This window comes from Anneissia japonica, unplaced genomic scaffold, assembly GCF_011630105.1.
Source record: "Anneissia japonica isolate Jap-2015-1 unplaced genomic scaffold, ASM1163010v1 scaffold9002_len284450_cov133, whole genome shotgun sequence".
NCBI classification, from domain to species: Eukaryota; Metazoa; Echinodermata; class Crinoidea; order Comatulida; family Comatulidae; genus Anneissia; species Anneissia japonica.
Window position 1 is genome coordinate 214,011 of NW_022720930.1, and position 20,852 is coordinate 234,862.

General features: G+C 33.4%; 2 protein-coding genes across 4 annotated transcripts in view; one reads left to right on the plus strand and one right to left on the minus strand.

Annotated features, from left to right (window-relative positions):
- LOC117111450 (5'-nucleotidase domain-containing protein 1-like) overlaps positions 1–20,852 on the minus strand; it is a 55,053-nt gene that overhangs the window by 2,496 nt on the left and 31,705 nt on the right. The window contains exons 4-8 of one of the 3 annotated variants that reach the window (XM_033254372.1): positions 15,848–15,930; positions 12,185–12,269; positions 11,037–11,211; positions 8,559–8,659; positions 1,904–2,042 (exon numbers count right to left, since the gene is read on the minus strand). In XM_033254372.1, coding sequence (XP_033110263.1) covers positions 2,002–2,042; positions 8,559–8,659; positions 11,037–11,211; positions 12,185–12,269; positions 15,848–15,930 — 485 coding nt within the window. In that variant the 3' untranslated portion in view covers positions 1,904–2,001. Of the gene's footprint in view, positions 1–1,903; positions 2,043–8,226; positions 8,283–8,558; positions 8,660–11,036; positions 11,212–12,184; positions 12,270–15,847; positions 15,931–20,852 lie in introns of those variants that run through there. The other 2 variants (XM_033254374.1, XM_033254373.1) reach the window with 2 other exon arrangements.
- Positions 1,489–4,816, plus strand: LOC117111448. Its single transcript, XM_033254370.1, has 2 exons — positions 1,489–2,615; positions 2,658–4,816. Exon 1 carries the CDS (start codon positions 1,514–1,516, stop codon positions 2,582–2,584), a length of 1,071 nt encoding a protein of 356 aa, XP_033110261.1. The 5' UTR covers positions 1,489–1,513; the 3' UTR covers positions 2,585–2,615; positions 2,658–4,816.

Consider the following 20,852-nt stretch of genomic DNA (forward strand, 5'->3'; position numbering starts at 1 on the left):
TATATATATATATATATATATATATATATATATATACACACACATATATATATATACATATATAAATCATCAAAGAAAGGTAAATAAAGTGTTCAAATAAAGGACATAATAATAATACATCGTGTAGCATAGATCTCAACGAATGTAGTCCTCTAAATAAATGAATAAAGAAATTGTGTAATAAAATGCCTCTGGCGGAACTCAAACCTGCAACCTCTCGCTATCAAGGCGAGCGACATAACCATTAGACCACGGAGGCTTCATGATTGAACAGATTCAAATACCACCAGATACACTCCATTACACGATAGGTAAGGCTAGAAACAAACAGTTGCATATGAAATTTACGTAAATTCAATTAATGTTGTTTTATCAATCACTGTTCATAAATAAAAGACACTTCACTGAATATTGCGATCGTCACGCACGTACGGTACTGAACGCAACCTATCCACTAGTCGACCAGTGACCTCCCTAAGTTTACAAGTACCTACTTGTACGCACATGAGGCGTACAAAGAGATCTACAGTTGGGCTTGCATTGAATGCGGTGCGGCCTCAAGATATGCGATTGAACAAGTACTGTTCACCATGGGAACATTGTGCCTACAGTTCAAAACTTTGGTATTTATTGCTGTACGGTTTTGAATAAAATATACTGTACTTAATACATAGTTGTTTAGCATGGCGCTAACATTTTAAGTGTGGCGCAATCTTTGTTTATTTTGCCTAAGTGTGGCGGTCCCGCCAGGTTTAAGTATAGCTGGCGAGACCTCTGTCTGTAACTATTATTACTTGTATAATCTGTATTCCTGAACTGTGTATATGAAGGTAAAAATAATAAATCATCAGAAATGATTTTGACAGTTAATCGGGGAAAAAAATGGTTTATTTGTCTGTCATCATCAATAATTCTCTGATATCATCTTTTATGAGATATCATCATCATGAAATTATCATCATTATCAATAATGCCTCTCTTCTCGCAACACGACGCAGGTGCAGATCCAGTGGGGAGGGGGCCCTGAATTTTAAAATATCAATGCATATATTGAAATTAGTGCTACTAACTTATCAGTTTCAAAAATACATTAAAAAAAATAAAAAAATAACAAAAATTCTGGATCTGCCCCTGTGACGCTATCCACTATTTTTGTGTCATTATGCTTCTGTCATGGGTAGAATGCAAAATAGAAAGTTTGAATATTTTGGAAGTTTTCCCCAAGTTCAAAAATATCTATGTACCACAGCCTGATTTTATTGATATGCAAATTATTCAACAAAAGAATCAAATTGTGTAAACTTTACAAGAACAGAAAATCATTCTGGTATGAATAATACATTGATAAGGAAGTATATTTATTTTAAAATATGAACTATTCAGAATCCAAAAAATGGTTAATACATGAGAATTGTTTGACACTAAACAGGAATCAAAGGTATTCTAGCTTTACAGTATACAAAGACATTTAAATTTGAGTTTATTCCTATGAAAGACAGAGTTTGGATTGTAGATGTCGTATATTGGAATCTTATGTCTAGCCCTGGTTCTTCCTGGCCAGGGCACTCCAACATTTAATAATGTTACTACTGGAAGTGGTATACTAACTGAAGGAAGCTCTGTTGATCTTTGCTGTAAAGTGAAGGACCTAACTGATGACTACTCAACCTATTGGTATAGAAGAACAAAAACAGGTGATAGGACAGTCATTTACAGGGATGGCACACTGATAAACAGTAAGCTGGGTCGAGAGGCAGAAGCTTACTCACTCCATAGTGTATATGATTTACAAATAACACAGTTGAAAGGTCGTAATCTTGGTGGTCTACTTAATGGTAACATTTACACTTGTGAAATAATTTTGAAGGGTACAGGTGAAGCAGTGCTTGTATCAAGTGGTATCATCCTGGACACTTACTATCCTCCATTACCTATGTATCCAATCTGTAAAGCATGCAACTTTTCATCCGAGTTCATCGGATCAAGTGTAACTATCTCTTGCTATTCTGAACCTGGTGTGCCAACAGTCAATCTACAATGGACTAGAAATGGAGAAGACGTTAACAGCCTACAATCAGCCACAACCCATTCTTTTGTCTATGTGAATTATACATTCATTCTTGAAGAAGATGATTTGGGCACCATATTTCAGTGTAAAACCACACAAAATGATTGGGAAATAGGAACTTGTAATTTAGAAAGAGACACACTTTCCTACTGCTACTCAGACCCAACACCAACTGAGGGTCCTGATGACAAGAGTTTTTCCTTGATTATTACAATCACTGTCATTACATCAATCATCCTCTTGTGTGTTTGTGTTTGCCTTTTTTGCTACATATACAGGAAAAGAGGAAATGAGCAACCAACAAATAATGGTTCTAACAACAAGTTAGAAAATGTTGAACCCGTATATGAGCAGCCTTGCAGTCCTACATGTAATCCAGAAGATGTGGATTTCAATGTTATAAATATTGTAAATGGAAGTGAAGTACTCCAAGATGGCTATCATACTCATATTGAAGTAAACAACAGTAGATCAAGAAGTGAAAAACGCGCTGTGGCAAACCTGTACGATTTATAAACTAGATGGGCAGACTTTCACTAACAATTATTTGTTGTCATCAAATTCGTTGAAAGTTTGTAAACAAGCAAACTTGAATTTCCAAATACAGTACCTTGATTGGTTATGAATTTTTGCATACATTGGTCATTTAATTGTGACCTACTCCCTGATAACATTTTTGGATAAATATTAAAGAAATAAACAAAAAGTTTATTACCCCCCTACATCCAAGACTTGGAATAATGTAGCGTCAATGGTACAAAGGATTGAATGTCTATTTTGATAAAAAAAAAAAAAAAAACCAGATGTAATTGCATGTCCTCTTCATATAATTGGACTCTAGGGTTTGTACCAAAAATTATTAACATTTATCGCTTTAGATTATAGAAAATAATAAAGGACCTAACATTTCTACCTGAATTAAAAATTTTAAAAATATATTTTGAGCTCTCTTTAAATCAGTCATGCATCCACCCCCTGGAGAAGGGGTGCATATTCACCAGTGAGGAGAGGCCAACAATTTTTTCACGGAACACAGAATAAGAACCTCGGCCCTCTGGTTTTTACCTTACAAATCGCTTCATGGATAACTAAAGTCGGTATGAAAAGTTAATCTTAATTCTAAAATAAGGTCTATATCAAGATTGGAGTTGTACAGGGTTAAGTCATGGTTTTAACACATAAAATTAAATGTAGTTATTGGTTTTTGAAAAAAATGAAAAATAATTAAGGAAATTAATTGGAAATTGCTTTATATATGTACTTGAATAAAATTGTTGTTTTTTTTAAATATATTCTTAGATAAGCATTTTATATATTATATATACTAACAGTAAATCTTTAAATAAATAAAGCCTCCAAATAAAATAGTTGGAGGCTTCAATGCAGTGCTTGTTCGAGAGCAGCGCTTATTTAAGAGGAGCGCTAATAAAAAAAATATTGGCATGTCGCTTTCCATGCCATTTTCATGTTACCTATCTTATGTATTCCCGTAGTTCTGCAGCCCTATCATAAGCCCTACATCATCGTAAACGTTTACAGATGTTTACATATATGCTTGTGGCTTTCATTGTATTCGTTTTATTCACTTGAACACTGTTGTGTTATAAAACCCTATTTCTTGAAGTGTTTCATTAGACACGGGGTAATGTACTCTTGATTAAGCACTGTGGCGCTTATTCAAAATAGAATGAGTTTTATGTTGATTTTTCTAGATGGTCAGGAAATTTGTTATAGACCTGTGTTATAAGAACTTGAACAGAGTGTGGTTAGCAGCTATTACATTAAGCAGTACAGGAAGAGATGAACTGGAATGAACTGAAGTTAAAGAATATTGTGGATACCGACATGAGTTTTCAAATAATTATGGAAGAAATAAAAGGAAGAGAAAGTTCAGACTGATCTAATTTGGATGTTTTTGCTGTTTAAGTATTGTGGTGCTTAAGACGACATTAAGAGTGCCCTCTATATTTTCTACTCACTAAATTTCACTGACATTTAGTCAAAGTTAGATGTGCACTCTACACTATAAAGTATTAAATGGAATCACCAAATAATACTAATAATAATAAAAATAAAAATAATAAATAATAATAATAATAATAATAATAATAATAATAACAATAACAATAATAATAATAATAATAATAATAATAATTTACACTTATAATATCACATATATCGCATATTATCCAAACTCTATGACAAAGTTTTATTGGAATGACAGAATGAAGGGTATTTTTTGTAAAGAGACTCAAAGTCCTAAAAAAGTGACAAATGATAAATAATGAGTTGTCTACTGTAGAAAATAATTTATTGAATACTGCATCACTCGAAAGGTATCGAAAGTGCACTATACTAATATATAGTTTATTCTATCATTACAGTTTTCATTATGCTCTACACGATAAGTTGTCATGCATCGTGATGGATGTGTCATAATTTTTAAATGTTATTCATTTTTTTCATTCTCTTCCGAACTCGCCAATTACAGCCTAAAAGCATTTCTGTTTGTAGAACATTCACCATACAGCTATAAATCATTTACTTCTGCCATTTGCTTGATTAAATAATGTATAAATATTTTAACTTTCTACTACAATTTAATAGAAAGTAATTTTTGAATTTTGTATTTTATAGATTTAACGGTTTGTTGAATTGTAATTCATAGTTTATACACAATATATCATTTAAAGTTATATATTACTACACTATTATTATCACACTATATCTACATCACTACACAGCGGCGGATCCAGGAATTTTAGATAGAGGGGCTCAGGGAAGGAGTTTCACAGATAGAGGGTAGATACCACATCAGCCCCATCATGGTTACGGTTGTGGTAAGAATTTATAATTATCCCTACATCCAAGACTTGGAATAATGTAGCGTCAATGGTACAAAGGATTGAATGTCTATTTTGATAAAAAAAAAAAAAAAAACCAGATGTAATTGCATGTCCTCTTCATATAATTGGACTCTAGGGTTTGTACCAAAAATTATTAACATTTATCGCTTTAGATTATAGAAAATAATAAAGGACCTAACATTTCTACCTGAATTAAAAATTTTAAAAATATATTTTGAGCTCTCTTTAAATCAGTCATGCATCCGCCCCCTGGAGAAGGGGTGCATATTCACCAGTGAGGAGAGGCCAACAATTTTTTCACGGAACGCAGAATAAGAACCTCGGCCCTCACAAGTCTGGGTTTTTACCTTACAAATCGCTTCATGGATAACTAAAGTCGGTATGAAAAGTTAATCTTAATTCTAAAATAAGGTCTATATCAAGATTGGAGTTGTACAGGGTTAAGTCATGGTTTTAACACATAATATTAAATGTAGTTTAAATTGGTTTTAAAAAAAAAGAAAAATAATTAAGGAAATTAATTGGAAATTGCTTTATATATGTACTTGAATAAAATTGTTGTTTTTTTAAAAATATATTCTTAGATAAGCATTTTATATATTATATATACTAACAGTAAATCTTTAAATAAATAAAGCCTCCAAATAAAATATTTGGAGGCCTCAATGCGGTGCTTATTCGAGAGAGGCGCTTATTTAAGAGGAGCGCTAATAAAAAAAATATTGGCATGTCGCTTTCCATGCCTATTTTCATGTTACCTATCATACGTATTCCCATAGTTCTGTAGGCCTATCATAAACCCTACATTATCGTAAACATTTACAGATGTTTACATATATGCTTGTGGCTTTCATTGTATTCACTTGAACACTTGTGTTATAAAACCCTTTCATTAGACACGGGGTAATGTACTCTTGGTTAAGCACTGTGGCGCTTATTCAAAATAGAATGAGTTTTATGTTAATTGTTCTAGATGGTCAGGAAATTTGTTATAGACCTGTGTTATAAGAACTTGAACTTGAGTGTGGTTAGCAGCTATTACATTAAGCAGTACAGGAAGAGATGAACTGGATTGAGCTGAAGTTAAAGAATATTGATTGATTGATTGATTTATTTATTTTCCACATAATGAACAAAAACAAAGATATACATGATCAAACATATTCAAAAAATCTATGTGGATGGAGACCACAATAAGTTTAAGAAAAACTTTAAGATGTGGCCACCATTAAAATAAAAATAAAATACAAAAACTGAAAACATAAACAGGTAGTCTGGTTTCTATTTTAATACATAAGTTAGAAGGCTTAATTACCATACATCGAGACCAGATATCGTTTGATATTAAGTTTAAAAGAAGAAAAACTGGGTAAAGATTTAAAAAAGGGATCAAGGGAATTCCATAACTTAGGTCCATTATAAAATACTGATTTTTTTCTAAGAGAAGATATACATTTTTCTGTTGTAATATTGTTTTTTGAAAACCTGGTTGGATAGTTATGAATATTGTGGATACCGACTTGTGTTTTCAAGTAATTATGGAAGAAATAAAAGGAAGAGAAAGTTCAGACTGATCTAATTTGGATGTTTTTGCTGTTTAAGTATTGTGGTGCTTAAGAAGACATTAAGAGTGCCCTCTATATTTTCTACACACTAAATTTCACTGACATTTAGTCAAAGTTAGATGTGCACTCTACACTATAAAGTATTAAATGGAATCACCAAATAATACTAATAATAATAATAATAATAATAATAATAATAATAATAATTAATAATAATAACAATAATAATAATAATAATAATAATTTACACTTATATATCACATATATCGCATATTATCCAAACTCTATGACAAAGTTTTATTGGAATGACAGAATGAAGGGTATTTTTTGTATAAAGAGACTCAAAGTCCTAAAAAAGTGACAAATGATAGATAATGAGTTGTCTACTGTAGAAAATAATTTATTGAATACTCCATCACTTGAAAGGTATTGAAAGTGCACTATACTAATATATAGTTTATTCTATCATTACAGTTTTCATTATGCTCTACACGATAAGTTGTCATGCATCGTGATGGATGTGTCATAATTTTTAAATGTTATTCATTTTTTTCATTCTCTTCCGAACTCGCCAATTACAGCCTAAAAGCATTCCTATTTGTAGAACATTCACTATACAGCAATAAATCATTTACTTCTGCCATTTGCTTGATTAAATAATGTATAAATATTTGAACTTTCTACTACAATTTAATAGAAAGTAATTTTTGAATTTTGTATTTTATAGATGTAACTGTTTGTTGAATTGTAATTCATAGTTTATACACAATATGTCATTTAAAGTTATATATTACTATACTATATTATCACACTATATCTACATCACTACACAACGGCGGATCCAGGAATTTTAGTTAGAAGGGGCTCAGGGAAGGAGTTTCACAGATAGGGGGTAGATACCACATCAGCCCCATCATGGTTACGGCTGTGGTAAGAATTTATCATTATGGCACTTCTAGTAGTCCAGAAATGGCACTCTCAGACTTAAATTTGAATATAATTTTCTTTTTTTTTCTTAATTTTAAAAATACTTTTGCCAAATTTAGAAGGGGAGGGGGGTGAAGGGGAGCTAACTTGGGCCCTTCAATCTGCCATTGCTATACAAACTATCACTATATATCACTATATCTGGATGGTATATCAGTATCACAAAAAAAAAATCTGCAATGCTAGAAATGGAAACAAAATTTGTAGAAAAAATATGGAAGGACAAGAGCTGACCTGGATGTATGTATGAAGTAACAGACATTTTAGGTACTGCACTTTAATTCACATTCTTTTGACTAACACATTTATTGAGACAAGCTTTTATCAGCTTGTGGTGGCTTCGATGAAGCTGGATTTTATTTGTATTTCATGGAATTGACTACGGCTCAAACTATTTATTAACTGAATTAACAGAGAAATTCTTTAAAATTAGACTAAAATGAAGCAAGTAAAATACACTGAATTGTGGGCTCTGATCAGAAATCGTGACGAACCTAAAGGCACCAGTAGGGGCCTTTTAATCCTTTACGTACATCAAAGAATGAAGTGATAATGGTATCACATCACCAGAGTACTTTATATCATTATTATCAATGTACATGTATATATATTGTGTTGATTACATGAGTTTTGATAATGCTTTAAATAGTTTATTCTCAATTTTTTGTTTTCTTTTGTTATCACAAATCCTTTTTATGAAAAGCCGGACAAACACTGATTTATACGACAGCCATACAACCATCAGCCGAAGAATTTATCTTCCTTCTCTATGAGCGCTAGATGATACAACACCATCTGAGGGAATAAGTTGGGCGCACATTGTTGTGTTATGTTCTAGCAATCGCGTCAGCCTACAATTGTCGGGCGTCGGTTTTCAGATACAACATATTAAGACCATGCTAATAGTACCTTTGATATAAGATACTTGGGTAATGGGATCTTAAACGAAAAAACATTTCATTTTATTTAAACCATATTTAATGAGAGTGACCAATTCAGTTCACAATTACCGGTGATCTGAGGGCGCCCTCTGACATCAGCTCCACTAACAGTTTTGTTATTCTTACTTACTGATTTCCAAGAAGGGGCGCTTTGTTGGATCTTCTTCAGTGAAGAATCCTGGTTTTCTTGCGTAGAATAAACTGACATCAAAATAGCTTTGCCAATCTTTTCTAAAATTAAGAAGAAAATAATCTCAAACAACAACAACTACTAAAAAGATATTATACACATTTTTGAGCTGGCTTTCTACTATATATTCCCTATTCTAGCTTAAATGTTTTATTTTTTCATAACTGCAGTTTGCTTGGAGTATCCATTCCAATAATTATGTCTTATGAAAGTGTAGCAGTAGAGTATGTAGAAGGTGCGCACACCCCCACCCTAAAAACCCACTCACGATCCCCAAGTATCCCCCTCACCCAATGAAATTGTTTAAAGCAAAAAATCATTGATAAAAATCACTCCATTGTGTGAGCTAGTGCCCCTTTTAATCATCGAGCACCCCACAATACCTTTCCCCCAAACCATCCACCCCTATACCATTTCAATACTCCTACATACGACTAACCTGAAGGGAGTGGATGTGTTTTTGGTGCAAGAACAAAAAAAGATGGGATTGTAGATGATTTGAACCCATGGAACTGGGACTGGATGATGAGGACTCTAACCCTGTACACATGGAAGCATTTGCAAATTGTATAATAAATATCACAATGTAGCAGAAAGGTATCTCAGCCAAGTTCTAACATTTGATCTCATTTCATTTCATTATTTATTTGGTACAATATACAAAAATTGGGGAAACCAGCAGGGCCAACCAAAGTTAACTAAATCACTGTAGCAGTGCTGGTTTGCCCATCCTCAATCGCAGATACAAGAATATAATTTTTTAGAAAAAATGAAAATCACAAAAGAAAAGAACCAAAATGAAGATCTATAAGCTGACCCTCTAGTATACTAACATTATTCCTTACTTTATTTTTCTGCCATTAAATAGATAGAAACAATGAAACAAAGATTACATATTTGATTAAAATAAATAAAAAATCTTTAGCATCCCATTGGATTACATTATTAATTTTGCATGATAATGAATTCTCCCCAGGGAGCAGAAGTAATAATTATACATTGAGTATAATTGATTCCCTAATCCAATGACCATAAAAAAAAGTTAAGGGTATATCATATCAATCATAAAGTAAATATTTATATGCATGCCACAAAGCCCTGTACAGAATGTCAACATTTACTGACAAAAACACATGACATGACTAAATATGGTCACGTTATGACCATATATGGACACAGCATATCTATATATGGCCATACAACACTTTTTTGTCAAAGTTTCTAGTGTAGAAAGAGATTTCTACAAATTATTTGACCAATTTCAAGACATATATCTGATAACACAAATCGAATAAAAATATCAGCAACTTAATTATACAAACCATAACTGGAGTTATGAGTTCAACATTACAGGAAGCAACTTTTTGAAGTAAATAAAACAGAGGCTACATAGAGAGGCAATCGGATATCAATCTTATGTCTGCGTGTTTTGCACACAGTCACGTTGGCGTCAACAACATAACATCATTCATCCAAAATATGAAAGCTCTGTTACAAATATGTCTGGACAAAACGATTACCTTAATCATTGCGGCAATGAGTTCTTTCATCTCAATGCTTCAATTATTATTTTCTGCTATAAATAAATAGCAACAGTTTGTTCTGTATTTCTTTTGGGAATCTGAACTAATGAAAAAAGCAGGTTTTCCAATTTTGAAGAAGCAACTTACCAGTGATCTGGTTGAATTAGCTTTCTTAAACACATTTAATGTTAATTTTCTAAGCATGGTGATACCCATCAGCACTGACTTTCGTGAGACAACTGATAATTTAGTAGCAAAAACATGCAAATATTTTATGAATTTGCGGTGGATGGGTTATTTTCTGGGAGTTCTTGCTTGCTTGCAGGAGTGTGGGAGACCGTCCCGGTTTCCTAGAGATTCCTGCGACTTGCGGTAGACATGGAACCCCAAAATTCAAGATGTAATCCATCCAAACAGTAAAACATCTTGCATAATACTGTACTTTGGTGTTCATTACAGAGAAAAAAATGTTTGAGCGAGCCCCCTTTCAGATTTACCAAACCACCTCTTTCCCCCTTGCTTCAAGTACCTTCAAAACTATGCTGAGATTCATTTTCACAATGTATTGCTAAAATGACAGCTGCAGAAAGTTTGCTCCTTGACCCTGCCAGATATTTTCTGCAATCCATGGAGGTCTAGAACCTAGAACCCTTTGCTCTTATAATTTACCTCATAAGGAATCAAAGTCTGGCTTCCCTAAAATCACTACACTGTCGCTACAGTGTCTTCAGTTCAATCATTGTACTCCGTAGCAGTCGCCGATGCAATCGGGAAGGCTTCCTAACTCAACCGACCAATCAGCATCACCAAAAGCTGTCAACAATAGGATGTAGCAATTGTATAGAAACCAAGCTTTAGGCAGGGATGCAACATCAAATTACTATACTGTACTTACCCTAGAGTGTACTCAAGCAGGGAAACACCATAGTCAACGTTAGAACTTGTCATCAAGAACACAAACTTGCCGCTTTCCTTGAGGCTTCGTAGCCACCGCTTGACACTGTCACTGCAAGGCTGTATCAACTTCAACGGGTCTGCTTTGTAGCTAGGGAAGTAGCCACCTGAACCCTCTGCAATTAAGTAAAGAAAAATTATCATTATTTTACTTCATAATTATTACTACTATCGCTATAATCAATTACCATTATGATATGTTGTAGGAACAGGGGTCCCAAGTTGGAAAAACCCATTTCCGGGAGATTCGTTTAATGACATTGGGGGCGCTATACATTCTATGAGGAAAAAGTGTGGGTACCAAACAAAGGGCCACGCCCACTATGGTTGGGGCTGAGGAGATGACTTTTTTTAGAATAGGCACATTTAGAAGCCAGAAATGGCAGTGTCTGACTGCAAAAAGTAATCGGCAACCAAAGTTTAGGCCTAAATAAAACAAAAAGATTTGTTTTTTACTGAATTTGCAGGAGATAAGTGAATTTCCGGGAGATTTTTGCTTGTTTGCAGGAGTGTGGGCGGCCATACCAATTTCCGGGAGACTCCCAGGTGTTCCGAGGGACGTGGGACTCCTGTGTTGCAGGAGTAAAGTATCGATGTTCAGGTCATGGTTCAAACCATACTATGCAGATCTTTACTTGTGTGCTTTGGTAAGATACAACTGTAATTCAAATAGAACATAGAGTGGTATTTAAAGTCAAAGGGGTGACAGGCTGATGGGTGGGGGGAGGGGCGGGGATCTCCTGGTGTACCGACCAATAACTTTTCTGTCATGATATCATTGTATATGTCTAGGGAACCCCTCAGAAAATTGGTCAATTAGCCGGTCTTGTAAGATAATTTCCCAAATCTCAGTCCTTTTGTTCTTATGGCTTTTTAAATTCTTGCTTGTCTTTTATTTTTAATGTACGGTATGTAAAATTTCTTATTATGATATTGGAAAGTATTGTGTAGGCTACTATAGAAGGCCTATAATTGTATAATTATACTTCTACGAATTTAGTGAAAGAGATTGATGATGTAACAGTGATAAATTGTCTTGATATTGCCATCTTTGGCTTCAGTGGCTAAATCAATCAAACGTTGTCAAACCGGCATATGCTTGACGCCTGAACACTTTCTCAAACGATGCCGCAATATCTCTCTGGAACTTGTACTCATACAACCTCTTTCCAGCCTACAAAGATAAAATTATTAAATTACATTTAATTCATAAAATTCTCATACATTTTAAAATTAATATATATTTGTGTTAATAAGTCTACTGGATAGAAAGTGATTTGATGGAGCATGTTGGTGAAACAATACAGAATTAGCCAATGGGGGACTCCACATTGACAGGAAGCAAAGCTGTCCATCAGGTGAGTCTGATAATGGACCTTTCTGCTAAGCCCCACCCCTTGGATATTGTTGGTAAGGTCTCACAAGATGAAGTTTGATTGACACACCAGGAAAGGTCCACTTTCAGCAGAGGCTAATGCTAAGGCGAAGTACTGCTGGAGGCTTGGGGAATAAGTTGCCGTGAGCCTGGAGAAACATAACAATATTAAGTTATTCTGTATTATGCCCAAATATGCTTTTAAAGAATTGTAACAACAAGGGGTTTCCCTGTAATCATGCAGTGCCACTTTGCAGGAAAACCATTGCAAAAATGTACCACAATACACCTGTCAATATGAAAATTAGGAAAATCTATCCCATGCAGGTTTTGTTTTTCACCACAAAGTAAAATCAAGTTCTTTAATATAAATTATGTATAAGTTGATACTCAATATTAGGTTATTCTTGAGTAACCACATTTATTTGCTTTTAATTTTTATCATTTTCACAATTATATTTTTTTTTTGTAATGATAAATATTGTAATAATATTCATCCATCAGAACAAATTTGTAGTCAAAATGTCTACAAATATTCCCGAATGTATGGCAATTATGCAATCATTAATATTTTTTATACATAAGCAGAAACACATGTTTTTTTTCAATACTCAAACAGGCATTAAGTAGCAATGCAGATTGATTGTTCATTATCTATATTGTATACATTTAGTACTATACACAGATCAAACTTTGATTCTGTTCCTTCATAAGTCATTATTGATGAGTATTGCGTTTCCTTTTGTAAATCAAATCAATTTTAATGGCGCACTACTTAAGATGAGGAGGAGCCAATTGAGAACCTAGCTCGGCGTGTTAAGCTGGACATGCACGCTGCATTGTACGGTTATAAAACCATCTGGCGACAAATCCATCTGCGCTCTTTGTGAGAACATGACACGACATCGTCTGCTGATTGTTGGTGGACGTGTGTACTAATCGTCATTAAAAAAACGATTTGTTGCACATGCCTTACGCATTGCGTTCTTCATGCAACTGTGTCAACCCGGCAACCATTGGTTGGACCATATCTTAATCACCCTTTAAAGCAGGGGTGGGTATTAAAATTGGTCGGAGGGCCAAAGTGAATTTCTGATTCAAACACCCAAACTCTGATGTTTCAGTGCACTTATGCTTGTTTTACTATACTTTTTACAGGTGATTGGTGCCGGGGCCGCAAAAAAGCCAAAATGGTTGGCAGGCTGCACACATAGGGCTTGTAATTCATTTTCGTGAGCCGCAAAAAAAAATTGCTGACGGGCTGCACTTTGCCCACCTGTGTTTTAATGGGTGTAAGAAATGGAATATAGCAATTTCAGATTGCTATTATTCCTGTCAGTATGTGTCCACCACTATAGAAAATTTTTTTTGACAGATCAAATAAATAAAAATAGCAAAAACAAAACAATTAATTTATAGCATATACAGCATTCTCTAACTAATAATTTATCAATAAAACAGTGAGGTAAAATGAAAATGTGTTATGTAAATTGTAAGAATCTTGTAGCACAATTGATATCTGCAATAAGTATAATGGAATGTATCAACGTTCAAATTGATGACCACTCGATTGCAACAATTACTATTATTCAGAATGTTGAATCGTGATAATAATGCAAATATCTTCTATAGACTATCAAAGCAGTAATACAAGCAATAAAAATGCAACCATTCACTGAGCAATAAATGGTCTGAACGAAGAAAAAAAAAGTCATTTCTATTTTATTTGCCCAAAGCTGAAGTAAAATGTTTGATCAAATAATCTACTAAATTGTATAAAATTTCTTCTTTGTCAATGTTTGTAACAAAATTGCATAAAATCTGGATACAAAAATTTAAAAATGTTATTGGTATAAATTAAATAATTCTCTGTATACAATATATTAAAATAGACCCTAAACTCTAATATTTGAATTATATACAGTAGTAAACAATGGTTTCTCATAACAAATAATACATCATCAATTGCATGATGAATGCTTCATTCTAATGCAGGCTATTAATTATGAAATAAATTATTTTCAATTTGAATTTTGAAGTATGCAGATCTATTACTTTCTTAAACTATCACCAACTACACATTGTTGCATTGTCATTACAACTAGCATATGATTGTGCAATCATTAAAAATCAGATAGAACAACAAATTCATGACTAATTATATGGTACTTCTCCTGATCTGAATTCAGCACCCCTTGAGAAACATTTTATTTTATTGCACCCACAAAAATTATCTTATTATATTTGTAGTAAATAATTTTGTCATGATTCTGTGGAATACGGGCCAGTTGCTGCTTTATGTCATTATATGCAGTAAAATTCATAGGGATATGTGTTTAAAAATTTCATCAAACCAGATCTTACGGAAATATCTTTTCCTAACTTGGGGCCCCCGATTATGGCAAGAGTACAGGACAACAAAACAATTCTATTACAAAGTGCAATCCATAACAGTGCGACAAAGATCGTTAGTTATGGGTAGAACTTTTGCGGTTTGTTCCAACAGCCTGGATGCTCAACAAGAACAATCACCAAAGTGATCTATATCAACTGTAAATATATACCATCAATCATTGTCGTAACAAATAAAATTATACATTTTACAACCTAGAAGAACCACGAATAACTATAAACAACATTACTAATTATACTTTTCTACTGACCTACATTTAATTCACAAATTATTACAAGGAAAGTGTTTAAGCTGGAAAAAAAATAGCAAGCATTTTGCCAGATACCTCGCGTTAATAGTGTGCCAGTACATCCATGTAAAGGAACGCAGAAATGTGTAGGCTCACAGGGCGACGCTTATTATTTTATTGGGGCTTAATTGAACCTGTTGCCATTGTTTGAATACCAGTCGTACAGACTTTTAGCAGGGTTTAAATTCGCTATGTAAAGAAGACCATAGTGATGTTGGTAGATATTTCAGGAATATTATCACTTTTTTCTTAGACAAAAAACTGTTGTATGCCCGTACTGTATATAGTCATGATATGGCTATATATGGTCATATTGTGATGTCATCATGACCATATTTAGGCATGTCACTTATTTTGTCTAATGAAATTTGACAAAGCTTTAATTGAAACATGCAACTTCTATTTAAACATTTTCTTTATGTGTGAAAAGGGTATTAGTATTTAAATTACACATTCATATCATTTTCTTTGAGCATACTATGTAAAGCTTGGTTTTCTGTACAATCGCTGACAGCTTTCGGTGATGCTGATTGTCAGTAGAATAGGATTGAATCCGGGACTGCTCCAGAGTAAAACGATTGCTCTAGAAACGTTGTAGCGACAGTGTAGCGATTTCATGGAAACCAGAGGCTTAAGTCAACATTAATACAACATAATAAAATCATTATTACAAACCTTTTTATCTTCTAGATCCACCATCCGGGCAAATACAAGCGCTCCAGGCATATCAAAGTAGTTCTCAAAGAAATGCACAGTTGCTGTGAAGATGAACAACAGAATAAATTTAAGTATTAACATTATCAACATAATTTAAACATCTTTAATTTTCAGGATTAAAACACATTATGTACGGACTTATTTTAGCAGAAAAGGATACAAATCACACTATTATTTTTGCCTTTCTTATGGTTTATTCATAAGAATACATATCACGAAAGAACTCAGCACTTTAAAGAATAACCATCAATTTATTTTCTCCATTTTCTAGCAACTACACAACTATAGAAAAAAAAAATGGTATACTAGTTGAGTAGGCTCCAAGTATAACTTCTTTCATTTAACTATGTGTACATAGTACATTTTGTGCATGGCTTGTAATAGATGAGATATACAGTAGCCAATCACAGAAATAAAAATTCAGAATGTATGCATTTTAGCAGCCAATGATGAATGAGGTTTCATTTGATTTAAGAAAAAAAATAAGACAGTGGCAAACTGTAATTAACCATTAGTTAGAGGATGAATTTGAAACTGGGCCCATAGCAAAAACTGATTTATGAGATACGGTATAATGTTTGTTATCTATTCTCTAAAGAAAACATTTTTTTAGAGGCAGCGATGCTTATCGTCATTAGATTACCTGATGAAGGAATTGAAAAACTGCTCAACCAGCAATGTGTGATAAGTTGGATCTTAAGGAATATGCATCTAATATAACATTACATAAATATTATTAATTTTGACAGTAAACGATATAAGAAATATATCATTGCATACAATGCATAATGTATTTTCTCATATGCAATGTATTGTACAATCCAACTGTTGGAGCTGGCCTCAAATGGTCGGCCACAAGCTGAGAATTTCCATGCAATTTTCTGAAGAATTATTCAAAATGTTTTTACCATGGAGGGCTCGAAGACACGCGATACATAGGCAACTCATAGTTCCAGAGTATAGGAGCACACATGGGCTAAATAGTGTTTTTGGCCCCCCGGGGAGGAATGGAAATGGCGGCCAGCTTGGAGAGGTTCTTCGTTCTGAGCTTCTTGTCTTCAGAATTTTAAAGCCCTATATAATTTTTGTCTAGGCTCATTATGAACGCCCCTTCCCCTCATTTCTGTGCTTTGGGCACGTTTCCTGTTCTGCACTCCTGTAATTATACCCCTAGGGAAGATTCTGGTAACAAGTTGATGAGCTTAATGACATAAAGCATGATGTCTAAAGTCAGCATATCACATGCGTAGACGTGTGAAAGACATGATGGAGAGCTTTGTACGTGATTAGCATAAATTTAAACAAATATGATTATTTGATTATTATAAATACCTTCATCATCTTGGAGACATATTTGAGTGATTCTTGTGTTTAAAAATATAGATACATCATATATCATTTATCATATAATTTTTAGCCTTATAAAAATAAAATACAATACAAATAATTCAATGTGACATTATAACCTCACATGCAAGTCAGGAGTGGGCATAAGAAATGGTTGGAGGGCCAAAGTCAATTTTTGATTTAACACAGGACCGAACCCAAACTCTGATGTTTCCTGTGTGCTTTAAAAAACCTTCATGCACTGCTTTTATACCACTTTATTCTTAGTTTTAATATTGCTTTTTACAGATGATCGGTGCCAAGTCACTGCAAACATAGGGTTTTTAAGTGCATTTTCGAAGGCCACAAAAATAAATCACTGTCGCTTATCTGCAACCTAAGTGTTATAAAAACATTACTCGAAAAGTTCTCCACAAAGATATTTTATTGTTTTTCTATTTTATTGTTTTTAATATTATTATCATATTTTCTTGTGTATAATACAAGGCTTAAAATAGCTAATTTTAGGCTTTTTACATCATGTTTGTCTTATGGTCCGTATAAGCACGCAAATTTACTATTAAAATTAAGCTACTAAATGTAGTATGAATGAACGCAAATTCAAAATCAGGTTTTAATTACGGTAATGCTCTTGAATACCATGATCTTCACAAAGCCTATGATTTGAAGGGCACGCAGGCTTGTTCCCAGTAAATCGTAATGAAAGGAGCAATGACGAAGGTGAAACAAGGGGGGGGGGGGGGGGAGGGGAGGTTATCCAAAAGCCTTGGAGGGGAGGGGAGGTTATCCAAAAGTCTTCCCAAACTCAGGGGTAGTTTTACACATTGATCACTTTACGTGTGAGAATATATACGGTATTATTGTATAAACATTTATCTTGACAACAGATATTTTTATCAAAAATATCATCAAAAATATTTAGGACTGTACTGTATGCTTTTTAATAGGCCTACTGTACTCCCAAACCTGCAGTAAGCTTTATCAACATTATCAAATTTTCTTTGACAAAAAAATTGTTTTATGCCCATATTTAGTCATGATGCATGTTTTTGTCAAATAAAATTTGATAGTCTGGAAAGAGCTTTATTTAATTTTCTTTATACAATGTTTTTTTATTATAAATAACCTTATAGAATTGATAGTTAAAGAGTTCTTAGTTTGAATATCAATCCAAAAAAGCCATGTAAAGGAAAAATCACTATCGCTATAGGATAAGGCGAGACACACCAAAATAAGAAAACTAACAGGAGATGTTATGGAGAAGGCAGAAATGAAATTGAGATGGGCTGGGCCCATAAATAGAAGACAATAGATGGACTATCCTAAGAAATTAACAAATTGGCAACCAAGAAGTTAAGAACCAGATAAAGGAGGAAAAGGAGACAAAAAAGGTAGAGGGATGACATCACAACTTACATGAAGAACAACAAACTGGGCAAGAATGGCAATGGACAGAAAAAGATGGAAAATGTTGGAAGATGGGCTTAACACAGCAGTGAGTGAAACAGCTTGATGATTGATGATTTGAATTTTACTAAAAGAGAAGGTTTTTTTTTATAGTATTTATTATTCATTGGATGGACAAGTCTTTAATTATCTGTATAATTTGCTTAAGAATAATGGAGCACAATTCACTAATAAGATCTTTCTTAATTATCTTTACATACAATTTTAATCATCATTTGCAATTGGTTAATTGGTTTATGCCCAGCTAATGTACATCAAATTATACAAATTTTAAAATAAATTGATTAAGTTGGACAGCACAAAAGAATAATTGGACATGACTGTTGGCTGCACATCAAATTATTCTTGGACAGTTGTTATAATGATATACCGTACATGAAAGAAATGGCGTTAACAAATTTATAATAATATAAAAATAACCATGTTTTTTGATTGGTAGACAGTTAATTACAATTTGAATGATTTAGCCAATCATATTTTAGAATTAATTCATTTTAATATCAATAGACATGACATTGTGAAAAAAAATGTGCAGGATGGTATGGTATTTTTAGGACCTTTTCTTTAGGATGAAGCATCTTTAAGTATACAGTACATCGAATGTTGTGTTCTATACTTTAATACATTTTAGTATTATAATTATTATTATTTAAGTAATAATAATTAATTTATCATTATTATTTATTAATATGGCAACAGCAAATTTGTAGAAAAATACCTTTTAGGTGATATAATCCAAACATGTTCAAATGTAATTTATTATTTTTATTATGGTGGTAATAATAATCACAATCTGTAATCTTTGGACATCACACACAATGACATAAAAAATGGTTGTCGTCACAGCGCATATGTGAGGATAATAACGAGAGCCGAGATTGTTTAGAATGTGTCTTGAAGTTTACAATATAGAATGTAACACATAAAATGATATATTACATTCTATGTTATGCAATTATTAATATTAAATGTGCTATAGCATGCAAAAAGAGCACAGTATGCATGCTCTCAACACCCAAAAAAGGTGGTGCTAAATATTTTGGCATAATGCTCGGATCCTCTAATTAAGGACCCCTCCAATTAAAGACTACCTCTAATTAAAGACCACTTTTTTACAGTCCCATAAAAAAAATTAACAAATCTCTTTTATCTTTATTATTCTAATTACCTACCAAGCTGCTAAAGCCTATGAGCTCTGGTCCCAAATGTGGTCTTTAATTAGAGAGAGACCTGTGCCTAACGAAATAAATTTGGTATTGTTTACTGTAAAAGCAGAACTGATGTGACATTGTTCAATGTCATTGCATAAACTGTGATATTTTTGTCAAATATTACATTAGTGTGATGGCTATAAATTTTGTATTCGGTCCTCCAAGGGAACTTTGAACTCATTTTCAGGAGCCTCAATAACCTAGTTTATCTTCTTCAGAGATCTCTCCAGACATCTCCAGAGATCTCCAGAGAACCATTTTGGTGACATGGAGACTTGGCAGATCAACATCTTGGAATAAACACTATACAGGTTAAATTTGAGAGAGGTGTGAAGGAGGCAGGGGTTTAGCCAGAAAAGCGAAATAGGCTTTAGTTTTAATGCAACATTTAAAATTCAAAGAATATAAAAGAATTTGCTATTAAAGTAGACCAGCCCCAACTAGGCTAGGCCAAGCTGAGTAGGCCAAGCCGTAACGGTACAGTATAAGTGGCTGTCCTGAATAGTTTTTGGCCGTCCAAAAGACGACCGTGCTGGTCGCTGGCTAAGCCCTTGGAAGGAGGTAATTTACATCTAGGTGAACAAGAGACTGGGAGTAGTCACAAGCTGCTGAAAATGTGATCCCTGATGTTTACACTGAATAAATCCAATCCAATTTAAATGAAGTAAGCAATGATATAAATTCAGATACTATCACAGACAGATGTTTTAAATTACTAAACCTACATTAGAAAATAATTTACTACCAGCTCATATTTAATAGTTAATAAAGGAAATAAGTGCATTTTCTGCATATTGTAGCTCTTTCCAATCTGATGAAATAAGGCTCGTAGTGGAGTTTTTCTTCAACCAAGAATAAACTGTTACTTTATGTGAGTGCAATACAGTACACTGTGTGTAGGCTACTTCCACTTTAATCTTTGAAGTAAAGCTAAAACA

Coding starts and splice junctions, on each gene's coding strand:
- LOC117111448 (XM_033254370.1), top strand. CDS start 1,514: ATGTCGTATATTGGAATCTTATGTCTAGCCCTGGTTCTTCCTGGCCAG.